We start from the raw sequence: 18,112 nt of genomic DNA on the forward strand, positions 1-18,112 counted from the left end.
ATTGACACATGAACCAAGGTACAATGAAAAGTATTATTCTGCAAGCAGCTCAACAGATCATTAAGTACATGAAAAGAAAAGGAAATAAAATAAAATTCAAGAAAATACATAATAGGGCAACACGAGGTACACAATGTAACTACATAACACCGGCATTGGGTGAAGCATACAGGGGCGTAGTGTTAATGAGGTCAGTCCATAAGAGGGTCATTTAGGAGTCTGGTGACAGTGGGGAAGAAGCTGTTTTTGAGTCTGTTCGTGCGTGTTCTCAGACTTCTGTATCTCCTGCCCGATGGAAGAAGTTGGAAAGCGAGTAAGCCGGATGTGAGGGGTCTTTAATTATGCTGCCTGCTTTCCCCAGGCAGCGGGAGCTGTAGATGGAGTCAATGGATGGGAGGCAGGTTTGTGTGATGGACTGGGCTGTGTTCACGTCTCTCTGAAGTGTCTTGCGGTCTTGGGCCGAGAAGTTGCCATACCAGGCTGTGATGCAGCCAGATAGGATGCTTTCTATGGTGCATCTGTAAAAGTTGGTAAGAGTTAATGTGGACATGCCAAATTTCCTTAGTTTCCTCGGGATGTATAGGCGCTGTTGTGCTTCCTTGGTGGTAGCGTTGACGTGGGTGGACCAGGACAGATTTTTGGTGATGTGTACCCCTAGGAATTTGAAACTGCTAACCATCTCCACCTTCGCCCCGTTGATGCTGAAAGGGTTGTGTACAGTACGTTGATTTCTGAAATTAATGACCAGCTCTTTAGTTTTGCTTGCATTGAGGGATAGAATGTTGTCGCTGTACCACTCCACTAGGTTCTCAATCTCCCTCCTGTACTCTGACTCGTCGTTATTCGAGATCCGACCCACAATGGTCTTATCGTCAGCAAACCTGTAGATTGAGTTGGAAGAAAATGTTGCCACGCAGTCGTATGTGTACAGGGAGTATAGTAGGGGGCTAAGTACGCAGCCTTGCAGGGCCCCGGTATTGCGGACTATTGTGGAGGAGGTGTTGTTGTTTATTCTTACTGATTGTGGTCTGTGGGTTAGAAAGTAGAGGATCCAGTTGCAGAGTGAGGAGCCAAGTCCTTGGTTTTGGAGCTTTGATATGAGCTTGTCTGGGATTATGTTGTTGAAGGCGGAGCTGTAGTCAATAAATACGAGTCTGATGTAGGAGTCCTTCTTGTCAAGATGCTCTAGGGATTAGTGTAGGGCCAGGGAGATGGCATCTGCTGTGGACCGGTTGCGGCGGTATGCGAATTGGAGTGGATCAAATCATTCTGGGATTTTGGAGGTGATGCGCTTCATGACCACCGCTTCATGTGGCATGGATTTCTACTTTCTTGTCACCGATTTGAATCTGGTGCCGAGTCAAAGGGATTTCCAGGTTTCCATTGGAGAAACTGGATCACTGATAGCAATTCCTGGATTTCCACAATGAGCTGCACCTTGATAGAGTCCAGAAGTTGTTGTTAGTTTCTGAGGATCAATGAAGGTGAACATTGACGCTTTTGCCATCATTATTACTGCAAGATCTGGGCCATTATATCCTTAGCTCCATTATAAAGGGGCCAAATGTAGAATGGTTCTCTCAGACACCCACCACTTTGACTCCTCCCATACCCCAAAGTAACAGTAAGGTGTGGCGGGGGGGGGGGGGGGGGAGCGTGCACTCACCAACAGTATTAAAAGAAGTTGAAGTTCCTAACTCTAATTAAACCATGAGTGGAATTGTATGGTGCCTGCTGGCAGGTTTGAAGGCAACAGGCCTCATAAAATGCATAGTGGGACTTGCCTGCTGCATACCCATCCACCCTCGCATGTCTTCCATTTTACAGGGGGCAGTGAAGGTGTTGGGGCCCACCCTTGGGACTTTTGAGGCCCTTATAATGGCCAATTAATGACCACTTAAATGCCTCATCCTGTCCCTGCTGCTTTTTTACCCATGGCAGGGGGGGCCACTTCAGATGGGCAGCCTGGCTGCTTTTACTGGGCGAACTGGTGTTAGGCAAGGGGTGGGAAACCTCCCTTGGAGATGTCTATGCTCATTGGGGCACCCTCGCTGCAAGGTCATGGCCCTCCTTTAACCCTCCCCATCCCAAGTTTCATAGGGTAGCACAGTGGTTAGCACTGTTGCTTCACAGCGCCAGAGACCCAGGTTCGATTCCCGGCTTGGGTCAAGTCTGCACGTTCTCCTGTGTCAGCGTGGGTTTCCTCCGGGTGCTCTGGAGTTTCCTCCCAAAAGTCCCAAAAGACGTGCTTGTCAGGGAATTGGACATTCTGAGTTCTCCCTCAGTGTATCCGAACAGGTGCCGTAGTGTGGTGACTAGGGGATTTTCACAGTAACTTCATTTCAGTGTTAACGTAAGCCTACTTGTGACACTAATAAAGATTATTATTATTATAATCCTGGTCCCTTCACATCCGCTCGCTGGAGCCTGCCATCCACACCCTGCCAATATCCCAGACTTCCCTGTGAGGCCTCCATTAGCTCCTTTTCTTGGTGGCTTCCTACACTCTCACCAGTGGTCACCATTCGATCCTGGTGCTTAGTGAACTGCTGACCAATCCGATTGGCCAGCAGCTCACTAAGGTAGGACTTTCTCCCTAGATGGGGGCAGGTAGACACTTGCCCTTGGTCAAGTTGCACCCCACTGAGCTTCAAATGGCTGTGGGGCAGCTGGTATTGGCGGGGAAACGTTTCCCATTGACTCTTAGGCTGACTGGATTGGAAACCCTGCCATCTGAAAAATCTTGCCCGATGTGCGTTGATGACTGCCGGTTGCAATATGTTAGCCCTACAAATTTGCACCCCTTCTAAATTTGCAGCTCCAGAGGAATTATTTAGAAGTACTGTGTGATATTTTTGTTCTTCCACACAAACTTTGCTTTATTCAAATATACCATTAAATCTGCATTACTCAGTGACTGCAATTAAACTGCCCGAAGAGGGGGTGCTTCTGGGCTTTGGAGTTGGTAGAACAGTGAATATTTACAGTAAAATAATTCTGAAAGTTTTATAAGAGATCTCTCGAGAAGACAGTGAAATAAGTGATTTTTGATTACTTTCTGGAAAAAACATTTTTCTTACCATCTAGATAAATAAATGTGTTCTTTTTGAATAAGCAAATAAATTTCTGCCTTTAGTAAGGAGAACCAACTTTTCCATCTTTACCATGCATTTATTCAGCTGTGGTTATTTGTAGGAAAGACCAAAAAGTATGGAAAACATTGGGTGGATTCTCTGTTTGAGAGACTAAGTGTTGACGTTGGGCCTGAATAAGGAGTGTTCCCCGGTCCCAATGGGGGTGCCAGTGCCGGAGCCTGTCAGGACATGCTGATGAGCCAGCACTCTTGCCAAGTGAAACTAGTGAAATTCCAACTGATGCCAGAGTGGGATTCGCTGGGTTCAGGATTGGCACTGGAGAGCTTGACAAGCTGGAGCTCCATATAAGCACCACTCCTCACTCATTCCAGCCATGAAGATGGCACCCCACAGAGCAGCACCACACTTCGTGAACACAGTGCTGGAGATTTTGCAGCACGCTGTGAGGAGAGACTGGGCACCCTGTTCTCTGAGGTGGGAATGCCACCCGCTGCGATCAACTAGGTCTGGGCACAGTTGGCAGACGCAGTGAGTGCCGTGGGCCCCATTGCAAGGACCGACCAGCGGAGTCGAAAGAAGCTGCACAACTTGCGCAGGGCGGCCGGGTGAGAGACCACCTCTGTGCCCCTAGCATCACCTTGTGTTCCCCCCCCACCCTGCACCACACACCCGCCATATCCGGGTGCCCTGCACACACAGGCCACCAACTGTGGACCCCCTGTGCAGTCCATGTCCGGGTGTCTCGCTCTGTGCATTATCTGATCCCCCAGGAGAAGATGGTCCACAATCGCAGGGAGTGGGAGAGGATCGGAGGGGGCCGACCGGACATGTGGGCCCTCACTGTTGCAGAGCAGAAGGCGAGGGACCTGGTCAGTGGGGCAGGAGAGCGGGCAGTCGCCCAGGCGGAGGTTGGCATAGGACATCCAAGTGAGCCCCAATGAACTGTGATGACACAATGGCACATGAGTCATCCCTCACTCCACACCACGCCTACCCACGATCTCACCATGCGTCTTGTCTTTTATCTTGCAGGATCACCATCAATGAGGCAGGACCTCCGGGGTCCCTCACCCCCAGCCAAAACCCCGCAACAGCCCTGAGCACCAGTCCAGGAACGACACTAACCTTCCGTCACTGCTGTCACCGGCACCCTCCATCATCCCAGAGACTCTTTCCTCGGTGAGTCATTATAGCGAAGAAGCTCATGGAACACGATCTGGTGCACACTTCACTCATTGGGCGGCACATCAGGTGGAGGTAGGAATCTCCGAGGGGGCGGGCAGTCGGAGGGCGGCCCGACCTCTGCGACTATCTGCCGTCCAGACAGGTCTTGGGCTTCTGGCGGTCCCATAAATGCTGGAGATACAGTCGCTGAGCTGGAGACTATATCCAATCCAATCCAATAAGCAAAATCCAATATAGGAGGGAGTGTCCACAACCTTCCAGTACCTATAGGTGCAGGGGGCTCTGCAACAATGTGCTACCCAAGCCAACACCAAACGGGTAGTGTCTGCGGCAGAAGCCTTGGGTGCGAGGGTTATGGTCATGGTCAAGGTATCCATGTGCGGGAGGTGGCTGAGGCACAGCACAGGGCAGCCGTGTCACAGGTAGCCATGTACCAGGGCCACATGGACATTGCTGTGCGCTGCACAGGGTGGCCCAGTCACAACAGGCCATGTTATGGGCGGCGAGAGCATTGGCCTGACCTAAGCCAGTCACAGAGGGACATGACAGAACCCCAGAGGACGTGGGGGAGTCCCTGTGCTCCATGGCTGCAAGTATGGAGACCCTGGTTGAGATGTGAGCGGCTTCCAGGACGGCAGTGCCAGGTGATGTGCGGAACCCCTGGACCTCGCTCCGTCTGCACCCTTGTCCCAAGGGAGGAGGAGGTGATGGGCCCTGTGCCGGTGACTCCTGCAGGGGAGATGCTGAAACATTGCAGCGCCTCTGAATCCCCCCACCTGTCCCTGGTGCATCCAATGGGTAGCGGGAGAACAGGGTGGCACTACATCACCTGTGACACCCGAAAATCGGCCAGGCCCATCTAGGCCCGGTCGCTCCAGAGGACGGTCGCCAAAGAAGACCGACGTCGCAGGGCGGGATATGCAGCAGGCCGCCTCCACATCTGATGTACCGCCTGGGCACCCACCCAGAAGAAGCATTAGATCACGTAAAATTAGAAATTTAGATACCAGTTATGTTGGCACAGGTGCAGCTCACAGGTTAGTGTTAGGGGCTATGGCATATTTATTGTACATAGCACTGTTACAATTAAACACCTGTTCACCGAAGTACCAAACTGCCTTGTTCCTCTGTTTGAAGGGTGTGAGGGATGGGCTGGGCTGGGTGCAGCGGGGCAGGGCCCCCTGGATGGTCCGACGTCCTACCTGGGATCATCCCTCGTAGGCGGCAGGGGACGGGGTCAGAGATGTGCGGGAACCATGTAGGAGAGCCTACCCAGCGGGTGACCCATTACCACTCGTCACCCGCACTACAAACCCCATCCTCATCCCCCGCCTTCCCAGAGGATCAATGCGTCCATGAGATTAAATGGTTAGCACACATGCAGGGATCACCCGGCCGGACAGCGGAATATGATACCGAAGGCAGAAGTCGGACGTTGTCAGACGATGCGGCGCACCTGAACTCATCGCACAGTGGGTCGTCATCATCCTCCCTCCCCGGGGCCAGACCCGCTGATACTGCCTGCCCAGGGCCAATACCCTGTAGAGAAGCTGGTGGAAAGTTTGGAAAGCTGGGGGGTGCAGGTACTTGCATGGAAGGGATATAGTGCAGGGGCAATGGGGGGAGGCAGTGTGTGTGTGTGGTGGGGGGGGAGGGGGGGGGGGGGGGGGGGAGGCTGGGCTACCAGTGGCCTGGCCTCCTAGTCGGCGACCCTGGACGTTATGAGGTTCTTCCATGCACAGTGGCCCTGGCGCGCACGTTGTGTGGTCTCCTGTGCCTGCCCAGGCCCCATGCCCCCATCCTGCCATTGTCTCATCCTCCTCATCAGATAAGGCCTGGTGTTCCTCCTCCAGCATGTCGCCCCTCTGCAGCACGATGTTGTGCAGGCTAGCATGATGTGGGAGACCCTCCTAGAGCTATGTTGGAGGAGCCCACCAGAGTGGTCCAGGCATCGGAACCGCACCTTTAGTTCGCCAATGCACCGCTCCGTGATAATCTTTATTAGTGTCACAAGTAGACTTACATTAACATTGCAATGAAGTTACTGTGAAAATCCCCTAGTCTCCACACTATGATGCCTGTTTGGCTACACTGAGGGAGAATTCAGAATGTCCAATTCACCTATTCGGGAGTGTGGCAGGAAACCAGAGCACCCGGAGGAAACCCACGCAGACACAAGGGTGAATGTGCAGACTCCGCACAGATGGAAATCGAACCGGGGTTCCTTGTGCTATGAAGCAACAATGCTAACCACTGTGCTACCATGCCGCCCATGATGCTCCAGGTTGCTGCAGGGGCATCATTGTAACGGTTCTCCGAGTCGGTGTGAAGCCTCAGGGCAGGCATCATTTGCCATGACCGCAGCAGATAACCCTTGTCACCCAGGAGACAACCCTTCACCCAAGGGAGCGCCTCGAAGGGGTTGGACATGTTGAGTGCACCAGGACAAAATGCGCCGTGCATGTTGCCTGGGTATCGGGCACAGCATGCATGATGTGCAGCTGGTGGTCACCCACCAACTGCACATTCATGGAGTGGAAGCCTTTCCTATTGATGAAGGGCACCCCCTCATGCGCCGGTGCCCATAGATGGACAAGTGTCCCATTGATCACCCCCCTGGGCCTGGGGAATGCCAGTGATGGTGGTGAATCCCACTGCCGGGCCAACCTAGTGGGCTCGGCCCACTTTGAAGTGTATATCGTCTACTGCCAGGGGCATATAGAGTATTCGTGACATTGCAGATGCACCTGTGAATGGGAGTCTGCGAGATCCCAGACAGGTCCCCACTCAGTGCTTGGAAGGATCCCGTGGCGAAGGAGTTCAGGGAAATTTCCGTACTTCAGTGGTTCCAGGTGCGCCATTGTATGTTTGGTCTTCTGTACCTTGCAAAGGAATCCACCAAACTCGTAGACTTGTCCAAACCAGGATCTTTATTGAATCACACGTGATAAAATAGCGATCTGTTACAGAACAAGTTATCATGGAGTTTCTTTGTACTCGTCTGGAACAGCACCTAGCACGACTGTTCACCTGTATATCTTACTACCATCTCCTCTATTCATCTTCTGATGATGGCCGGATGTATGTGTCTTCACTTATATGGGAGTCCCTGGTCACATGACCATGGTCTGAAGACCGCATGGTGTGGCTGCATCGCCACCTACTGGTAGGAGGTTGCACACTAAGCATCTATGACATTGCTTACAGGCATATCACCACATCCCTCTTCCTCATAAAGCATTTCAGATATGTTCACAAGCAACAGTGATCTTTTAACATTGTACAATCATGATATTTGTCTAACAAGGTAAATGAGTTTTACTAGGCTGTCCATCACATGATATGCCTGGCCGGTGTCCGTTTCCTTTTTGCATAGATCATTGTGTTTCCCTCACGGGATCACCTCTGTGATCATTTGAGCTATTGCCAGCATCTTCGGACTGATTTTCATGCCGGCCTCTTGTTTCTCTTCCTCTTTGATCTGTGCCTTTGGAAGGTCTGTGTCCATGACTGCCACACTTGTGTCACTAGTCTCTTTCTTTTGCGCTTTTGGTATGACGCTGTTTGCTACTTGCCGTTATTTCCGTTGGTGGTTTGTTGGTGGGATGAGCTAGCTTTCCCAGTCTTCTCTTTATTTTGAGAACACGATGATGTATTTTTTTGTGTCTCTTGCTTTTGTGTTTTGGTGTAGCAACCTCTGGTGTGATGCTGGTTGTTGCCGTGGACTAAGAGGCGTGCAGAGTTTCAGGTGTGGCGTCATCTTTGGGTGGTGTGGCCACGCCCTCTACTGCGGTCTCATCGACATGTTGTAGCACCTTGGTTTCTAGTGTCTGAGTTAAGGTTGGAACTGGTGCTACAGGTGTCGCCCCTTCTTGGCTCGCTGGAGCATCACTCACTGGCTCTTCATCACTCGAGATTATAATGCTCTCTGGTTGTGGTGATCCAGGCACTGGGTCTTCTTGGTCAAACTCACAAATATGTGAGTGGTCTGTGGAACTGCATATAGAGATTGCCATCAGCTCTTCGTCAGGGTCATTCTCAGAGTCGCCTACTACTGCAACATCCAAGTCGCTGGCATCACAGTCGTCATCTATGTCTTCCCATTCATCATCAGTGTTGTCGATGGTTTGGGAATGAATTACAGGAACCATTTCAAAGACTAGGAACGAGTCACCATGTTCTTCTGAGGCCAGTTTCTCCAACATTGGAATGATTCCTTCCGTTTCTGACTTGGTCAGCAGCAGTTCTCTTGTGGTATCAGCAGCTTCAATTTTTAAATGCACTATTTCCAAAATCCCGCTCTTCTCAGAGTTCAGCGCGGTCTGGGCGATCACTGCTTCATTTCGTCCAAACCACCTGTGTAGCACTTCTTGAGCCTTTTCATTGAGCCCGTCTTTGCCCCTGTGGAAAAGATCTACAAGTGTTTCATACTTGTATGGGCAGCACGGTAGCATTGTGGATAGCACAATTGCTTCACAGCTCCAGGGTCCCAGGTTCAATTCCGGCTTGGGTCACTGTCTGTGCGGAGTCTGCACATCCTCCCCGTGTGTGCGTGGGTTTCCTCCGGGTGCTCCGGTTTCCTCCCACAGTCCAAAGATGTGCAGGTTAGGTGGATTGGCCATGATAAATTGCCCTTAGTGTCCAAAATTGCCCTTAGTGTTGGGTGGGGTTACTGGGTTATGGGGCTAGGGTGGAGGTGTTGACCTTGGGTAGGGTGCTCTTTCCAGGAGCCGATGCAGACTCGACGGGCCGAATGGCCTCCTTCTGCACTGTAAATTCTATGATAATCTATGATACTGGTATTCATCTATCTCATTTTCCATGCCATCACTTTCTACATCACCGTCAACATCTTCGAGCAGCTGTTCGTAGTAGTCGTCATCGGATTCAACATCGTCTGCAATGATCTCTCCTGTAAAATGTAGCATTGCATATGGAATTATTCGTTCATGCAATGGATTGCCAAGTTCAAAGTCAGCCTTGAGTTTGGCCGCCGAACCTTGACTTAAAATTCCATGCTGTGGAACTTCAGTGGGACTGGAGAAATTGATGAACGATTCATTTGGTACAGTTTTCGTCGCTGTTCTGAGAGTGCTTCGACCTTTGTGCTTTAGTTTCATTTGGATTGTTCGCGTTACTCTCTCCAGCCGATTTTGTACCCTGTGCAACCGATGATTTGTGGTTCAGCAAAGAATGATTTCAGCGGCTGCGAAATCCAACTGATATACTTTAGTGATCACCTCAATTGTGAAATACTCATTAGGCTCTAATTTAAACTCCAGAGTGAAGGACCACAGCTTCCCATGCTCTGTCTATTTAACACTCACATCTTGCTGATGCTTCAATACGGGTTCGTCATGTCCCCGTATCATGCCACTGAACCTATGCATGTTCTTGAAGACTGTTAACCAGAATTGTGGAATGCTCGCCGACTGTTCCATCCCCTCGTCTGATTTGTCATGCTCCACCTGGTTATCTTCCGAGTCCTCATAAACCGTGCTCACTGTAATCTTGTAGGGATCCAAAGTGTTCAGTTGACCAGCCATCTTCTAGGGCACATAGCCGCTCGACTAGATTCAGGGATTTGCATGGTTTTGTTCCTAGGACGGAGTCGATGTCCATGTCTACAATTTGGAAAAGTAGCGTGTGCCTCATGTCTGCCACTCATAGCACTAGTTAGTAGACACCAAAAGTCTCCATTGTTCTTGTTCCGAAGTCCACCGGCAGCCCTGGCTGATCAACAAATTTCTGCTGCACGCTCAGCTTTTGCAAGGCAGACTGATTCCCAAGGTTGGCTGTCGCTTTAGGGTCAAAGTCACATCGTATTCGAGAATTGTCCTGTATCACCATAGATTTCAATGTAGATTTAAAGGTTTCCGGAGCGTTCTTATTAGCTTCAGTTTTCCTGACGATTGTGTTTTCATAATTCTTTTTTGGACTCTTCTGATTCCTCGCAGTGATGAGATTGATGAAAAACTGTTCTTTGGTATTTATCTCATCAACTGCATGCACCGCTCGTGCATGGTCTATTGTAGAACGCACAAAACATTGTTTTGCGACTTCCGGTGACTGCTGTGCTGAGAAGTCGCACATCAGGTGGCTCCCCTCCCACGAACCTGCAGAATAGCCACTTTTCACCAAAAAAACGCCTAAAATCTCAACAATTCATCCCCCCTGACCTTAGCAGAACAACAGGGGAAAGAAGGAAAAAGAAAAGAATACCAGGCAAAAGTCAGTCCAGAGGCGGAGCAGAGACCAAAAGTGGAAAGAGCCTGGAGCAGCAACAAACGGACGAGCGAACCGGCGCACGAGGCGGCGAAACCCAAACTTCGCTGGAGCGAGAGGGCCTGACCAGCCAGGCACGAAGCCTTCCCTCACCGGGGTGGCTGGATGGCGTTCCTTTCAAGAGCACTGAGGGAGCACAGGAATGAGACAAATACGGACATTCAGGCAGCGGTGAAGAGCGCGGTAGCCGAAGCTCTGGTGCACATGCAGCTCGCCCTGGACAAAGCTGAAAAGAGATTGGAGGCCCAAGAAGCGACGATCACAGACCTGGAAAGGGCAGCGGTGAAGAGCGCGGTAGCCGAAGCTCTGGCGCACATGCAGCTCGCCCTGGACAAAGCGATGATCACAGACCTGGAAAGGGCTGCAATGGACCAGAGTGACCGGATCCTTGCCCTAGAAAAAGAGGTGGCGAGACTGGTCGCGACAGAGGACAGCTTAAAAGGAAAGGTCGTGGACCAAGAGAACCGGTTGAGACTGCAAAACTTAACGAATTGTGGGTCTGCCAGAGGGGATCGAAGGTAGGAACCCCACAGACTATGTGGCCCAAATATTGGTCAACCTGATGGGAATGGAGACCTTCCCCAACCCACAGAAATAGACAGGGCACACCAGTCGCTCAGTCCAAAGCCAAAGCTGGGGACCAGCCAAAGGAGATTATAGCGAAAATATCAAGACCGGGAGAGAATCCTGTGCTGGACCAGACAGTCCAAAAACTGCAGCTGAGAAGGACATAAGATACGGATATACCAGGACATTGGGGCTGACCTGGCCAAGCGCTAGGCCGAGGTCAACAAGGCAAAGGCCGCACTGCACAAGAGTGGCGTACAATTTGGTATGCTGTATCCAGCCAAGCTCTGGGTCACATAGCAGGGCAAATAACACTTTTTTAAAGTCCCTGCGGAGGCGGATAAGTTCGCTGCGAAGTGTGGGCTGGAAAAGCGGCAACAGGGGAAACGATGAGGAGCCCACGGAAAGAGACTGAAATGCTGCAATGGGCTAACATGGGGGAGGATAGAGAAAGGAGCCTTATCTTCTCCACCCCCCCCTCCCCTACACAACCTGTACAACCAACATCAAGCCACCACCAAAGATACCGCTTTACGTGGGGGAACGTGGCCTCGTTCTGAAAAACGAGGATAGCGAAAGAGGGAACGATGAAATGGTGTCCAGAAAAGTACATGGTAAGGCAGAGGACAGAGCGACAAGAATTTCAGAGAGCGGGCGAGGAAAGGAAAAACAGTAACTCCTGGGAGGGGAGCTGCCACACTAGCGCCAGGACTCATGCGAAAGACAGTGCCCCTAGCAAGGGGGACAGTGCCAGGTAGGGGGGGGGGGTGGTGTTGGGGGGCAAACAACGGGGACTGGGTGGCAAGCAGAGAGAGAAGCAGGGGGAAAGAGGACGGGGGGAGCGGGCTACGGGAGGGGGGGGGGGTGGGGAGACTAGACGACACGGGGAGAAAGAAACAGGCAAGGGCAGATCGATAACGGCAGACTGGCTACATCAGGCCACAACTGATGGCTTGGAACAAAATGACGCTGTAAGCAACGAGCTAGAACGCTCCCTGGGCGAAGGGAGATCCCGGAGTGCAGGGGCATATCCACGTGGCGGATGCACAGTTGGTGGCCATGTTGGATGCCCCCTGGACAAAGGGAAACCTCTGAGCGCAGGGGCCCGTTCTTATGGGGAAAACAGTGACCGTGACCATTTTCGACAGCCCCCTAACAAAGGGAAACCCCGGAGTGCAGGGGCACGTCCACCAAGCGAGTATGGTTCAACCCACAGGAGCGGAGGGACAAAAATCTCCCATCAGGATGGTCACCTGGAATGTCAGGGGACTTAATGGCCCAGTGAAAAGAGCCAGAGTCTTCGCCCATCTGAGGAATATGAAAGCCGACATAGTCTTCCTCCAAGAGACGCACCTGAGAGAAAACGACTGACTGCGGGTAAAAAGGGCTAGGTGCAACAGATTCCTGCTATGGGATGAGGGTCAAGGGGGGTAACTATTCTAATTAATAAGAGGACGATATTCACGGCGGCAAGGACGTTACGGACCCAGGGGGACGTTACGTTATGGTCAGCGGTTCCCTTTTCAGGGCACCAGTAGTCCTCGCTAACGTATACGCTCCCAACTGGGACGACACGGAGTTTATAAAGACCATGGCAGAAATTCCCGACATAGATGTGCACTGATCGAACATGGGGTTGGGGGGGAGACTTTAACTGCATACAGGACCCACAGATGGACAGGTTGAACCCCAAAACGGGAAGCACCTCTAGCATGGCAAAGGAGCTGGGCTTTTTTATGGAGCAGATGGGGGTGTCCGACCCATTGCGATTCACCCACCCAGAGGAAAAAGTGTTCTCCTTCTTCTCCCCAGTGCATAATGTATACTCAAGGATCAACTTCTTTGTAGTGGGGAAATCAGTGCTTCCAGGGCTGGTTCGGGCGGAATACTCCGCAATCGTAATCTCCGTCCATGCTCCACATTACATGGTTGTGAGGCTGGAGTCAGGCAGTGCCCAATGCCCCACATGGAGGTTGGACACAGCCTGACTGGCTGACAGGGCCTTCTGTGAGAAAATATCACAGGCCATAGACTAATATACAACTAACAACCAGAACGGGAAGGTCTCACCCTCCATGTTCTGGGAGGTGATAAAGGCTGTGATCAGGGGAGAAATTATCGCTTTTAAAGCACGAAGAGACAGGGAGGATAGGGCAGCTAGGCAACAGCTAGTTGACTCCATACTGGAGGGAGACCGGCGATACTCTTGAGGGCTGACTGTAGAGCTCCTCGTGGAGAGGAAAAAGCTACAGATGGACTTTGACATGCTCTCCACGACGTGAGCGGTGCACCAACTCCACCAGGCACGGGGAACCCTATTTGAGCACGGAGACGAGGCCAGCCGCCTGTTGGCACACCAGCTGAGAAAGCAGGCAACCACAAGGGAGATTGCACAAATTAGAGATAGCAGAGGCACACTAGAAACGGACCCAGACAAGGTCAACAAAGCCTTTGAGGCCTTCTACCAGCAGCTGTACACTTTGGAGCCCCCAGCAGGGGACTCCTTGATGGACTGGACATGCCATTTGAGGGGGAGGATAGGAAACAGGGCCTGGAAGCACTGCTTCGGCGGGGGGTAGGAGAATCCCGCCACATGTATCTTCATGACTTGCGTCACTGCACTAATGGTGGTGGCTTCTTCCGAGTTGGCGCCATATTTGTACGAGCAGAGTGCTATTCTCTGAGCAGCTATCTCACTTGCCTGGCAAATCTTAACTGCCTGTTCTAGCACTAAATCTTCCTCCCGCAATAACCTTTCCTGAAGCTTATCATTAATTAACCAAAGACAATTTGATCGTGGATCAATGAAGATTTCAGGTTGCTGAGGTTGCATGACTGGGCCTTCAGCCTCAATTCAGTGTCAGTACTCAAATTATTTGCCACGTTTTTGGGTATGCGTGTGCGGAACATGTATCGCTCAAACATGTCATTCTTTATAGGGGAACAATGCTTATCAAAGTGCCTCACGACTTCATAATTCTTGCAATCCTTCTCATTATCGAACACAAACATGTTATACAGTCAAGCGCTTGTGGACCTGCCACTGTTAGCAGCAACAAGATTCACCTTTCATCAGGCTGGGCCTGTAGGCCTAGGGCCGAAACAGAGTTTGATCTACTTCTTGAATAGCTGCCAGTTTTCATCTACATTACCAGATACCTGAAGCTGGTGGGTGGCTCTCAGTCCGTCCATCTCGAGCTTCAGCATTCTGTAGAGCATTGAGGCGCCTCAGGTTGGAGTTCACCAGATCGATCTGTCCGCCGAATGCCTAACTTTGCCACTGAAATCGTTACCTTGAAATCTTCAGCACTCTTGGTACCATGTTGTGTTTGGGCCTCTATACCTTGCTAAGGAATCCAGCAAACACGTTGACTTGTCCAAACCAGGATCTTTATTATCATGGAGTTTCTTTGTACTCCTCTGGAACTGCACCCAGCACGACTGTTCACCTGTATGTCTTACTACCATCTCCTCTATTCATCTTCTGATGATGGCCGGATGCGACTCCACTTATATGGGAGTCCCTGATCACATGATCACGGCCTGGAGAACGCATGGTATGGCTGCACCGCCACCTACTGGTTGGAGGTCACACACCAACGATCTATGATATTGCTCACAGGCATATCACCACAGCCATTATCTGGCACAGATGCTGCAAGGTCTCCCTGGTTAGCCGAATGCTTTGGCCATACGCTCGGTTTGTCAGGTCCTCGAAGGACAAGTGTATACGCATGGTCTGATGCGTCACCTCCTTCACACTTCTTCCTCGGTCTGTTGGGCAGCTGGCTGGCCCCTCTCCTCGGGGCAGGCCCCTATTGTGCAGGGCCCTCCCTGAGCAACTCCTCTGCCTGCAGCCTCTGTGCATCCAAAGGGGCTTTTGCAGCCAGGCAAAAGGCAACCATTGCTGGCAGAATACCGAAGTCCATTCTCTGCAGGGGGAAAAGTACAGACATATTAGCATTATGAGTACTCCCGTGCCCATCCAGGTCCAACAGGCTACACGATGGCCTTGAGTTGCACCGCAACCACTCCAGCCTCCGCATGATCCCCCCCCCTCGCAATCCCTCCCTCCATTCGTCGGCCATTCCTCCTGACATTTTGCCTTTCACACCGCACTGCTGGCCCCATCGGTGACTGGCACTAGGGAGCCTCTCACCCCACCACCATCCCTGCCTGCCGAGGTAATGGTGGCTGGCGTGACCCAAGCCAGCGATACGCTCTGCAGTCGCTGTCCTGCATCCTCCTGTGGGGTCTGCTGTGGGTGTTCTCCTTGAGTGGGCCGTGTGACACCCTGCCAGCAATGTGGCACCAGGTTGTGGGGTGGGGGGATCTCTGTGTGCCACAACCACCTCCCAAGTTGGTGGCATGAGGGAGGGCAGGACCCACGGATGGGGCTGGGCGGGAGGGGGTGGGCACCTGTTGGGGCCGTAGCTGTAGTGTGCTGTGGGGCCGGTGTGTGGCGCACAGGCTGTGCCATCCTGACCAGAGTTGGGATGGATGGGGACAGAGGTGCAGTGAGCAGGCTGGGCCTGGAGACATTAGTTGGTCCTGTGGAGTGAGCTAGCTGATAGTATCACTGCTGGGGTCTCTGCCCTGAGACAGGCAATGGGCCAGGGAGGGTGCCAAGGGCCACCGTACATTCTGCTGTCCGGGGTGCACTCCGTTGGTACCCTGCTTCCTCTGCAGTGGGGCAGCGCTTCTGATAAATGAGCTGGGGAGTGCCAGCAACTGGTGGCCCACTGGGTCCACATACCTACACCCATCCTGTTGATGGGTCAGCTTAGGTCTGGAAGTTCCTAGGGGGTTAGCCTTGGGGGGGGAGAGCGGGAACGGGAATGACACCCTGGATCCACAGTCCTTCCCCGGGTCATCCCCCACTACTCTCTCTTTTTTCCCCCCCCCCCCCAAAAGCCAGCAGTACAACTATCAACACAGGTGGCGGAGCATCATGGAGGCCCGGAGATCACTGCGCCAAACCCAGTAATAATATTTTAATGCATGTAAATTCAGGTTTTGCATGTCGATGCTGACACGGGACGTGGAGCCTGGTGCTGTGTTCAATTGCGATTCGCGCTTCCGGAGTTCTGAAGCGAAGAATCCAGCCATTATCTTACACTTCTCTTATTTGTCAAAGAAAGCAAAGTCTAAATTTCTTTTCGATGTATTTAGTCAATTTTTCAATAAACCATTTTTACGAGAAGTTTTCTATTCAGAAGCTTCCTCTGATCTTGAATAATTGTAGCTAGTAAACAGGTTTTATGTTAATTGCTCACTCTTCTATTTTCATGCCACAAGAAGCAGTTGGAAGAAAATAAATAGAAGGATAGAATGTATATGTCCCTACATACCTACATATATAGTATTAAAGCTGTGAGGTTTTTTTTATCCCTAAGTCATCATTGGTCTTTCAGGTATTAATTAACCTTCGCAATCCAAATTATGATGGTGGTGATCCAAGTGGCCTGCGTGGCAGCTGGGGTTTAATCAGCATTCCTTTGCCAGTAAAAGACCTTTCTGAGCTGGTAAGTGGAATTTTACCTGGAAAAGCTTACTGGTGAACTTTTTAGCAATTTCTACTTTGCCAGTACGAAAAGAAAATTGAAAGAATTCTTCTGCCAATTTTGGTCCACCAATGAACAAACCAAGGTCCAAGACGATGGAAGTGGAAAATACCCTAATGTCAAGGAATTTTGCAAGAAGTCAAGGTTCTTCCCGCTCTTTCCTACTCACTCCGGCCCCACATTTGCAGTATTTGTCAGGATTATTCCTTCAGTTCACTTTATCCATTTCCAGGAGTAAAATTCTGATGTATTTATAAAGTATGATGGAAAGACACCAGACCCTAATGTCACACATTGTAGAATGCTATAGGTAGTCAGATAGGAATTGACTGATGCTTTGATGCAACCTTTTGAATATCGTTGGATATTAAATTTTGGGTGAGGACTAGCAGGTTGCCAATGCAACTAAACCAGCCTGATCAAAAAGGGATAAACCAGCCAACCAAAATGACCTAGCTTGGAATCATAAACAGCTGTGTCTAACGAATGCAAGGTTGAAGTAAGAGTGTAATATAAAGGGAATGCAGTTGATATTTTGTAAATGGATTTTTACAAGGTAATTTTGACAACATGCTACTGTGGAAGGGTTGTAGGTACATGTATTTCAGAGACTGAGACAGCATGGCTAAGATGTCGATAAAGGACTGAAAACAGAGAGTAGGGGTAAATAAATTTTTATTTTGAACTGAAGCGATGGAAACAGTGGTGACTCTTGGGTCAGTGTTCAAACTTTGCTCTAAATAATTAATTAAATAGATATATAATATTAACTATAGGGCCATTATTAAATTTTGATGGAACAAAATAACCTTGTGACCTTGGGAGACAGTTTATAAGGACCCTTAAAGTTAGTTTTGCTTGCAGATTTTAAAAACTAAGCATTAGATTTTCTTTTGATTTCTGTTAGCAATTTCTGGACAGAATTGGCAAACAGTTTAAAAGATCGGGGGACATTAAGTGAACATAGGTTACTTGTATGTTTTCTGTGATTTTTTACATTGGTTAACGATTTAACTCATTTGGGTTAGGTCCTGCTGACAAAACTGGTCACCCCCTATCCCCAAATTGAACCGACAAATTCCACCTATTATGCTAGTTTGGGAAGGTTCTTCAAATGATGCACATTTCTTAGACGCAGCGGTACTGGTTATAATAATGTAAGCTTTTTTCACATCAAAAAATATTTGTTTCCTAAGAAACTGACTAGTGTACATCAATTAAACAATTAACTAAAAAGCATTTTTAAAAGTAATCTTCAGTAATTTTAAATCAGGTTATTCACAGGCGGAGGACTGGACATCCTTAGTAAAAATGATCATTTTTGTTGATTAAATCTTTTTCCAGTTACATTTATAAATTTTCACAAGGCTATCACTATTCAACATAGAAAAGAATATATTTTAATGGAAAGGGGGA

At 50.1% G+C, this 18,112-nt stretch overlaps 1 protein-coding gene across 5 annotated transcripts in view; it reads left to right on the forward strand.

The window, feature by feature from the left end:
* The window catches only part of tbc1d19 (TBC1 domain family, member 19), a 172,811-nt gene that overhangs the window by 37,899 nt on the left and 116,800 nt on the right, over positions 1–18,112 (forward strand). For all 5 annotated transcript variants that reach the window (XM_072496530.1, XM_072496533.1, XM_072496531.1 and 2 more), the window contains one exon: positions 16,547–16,657. In XM_072496530.1, coding sequence (XP_072352631.1) covers positions 16,547–16,657 — 111 coding nt within the window. The remainder of the gene's footprint in view (positions 1–16,546; positions 16,658–18,112) is intronic.

This window comes from Scyliorhinus torazame, chromosome 3 (genome assembly GCF_047496885.1).
Source record: "Scyliorhinus torazame isolate Kashiwa2021f chromosome 3, sScyTor2.1, whole genome shotgun sequence".
Taxonomy (NCBI): Eukaryota; Metazoa; Chordata; class Chondrichthyes; order Carcharhiniformes; family Scyliorhinidae; genus Scyliorhinus; species Scyliorhinus torazame.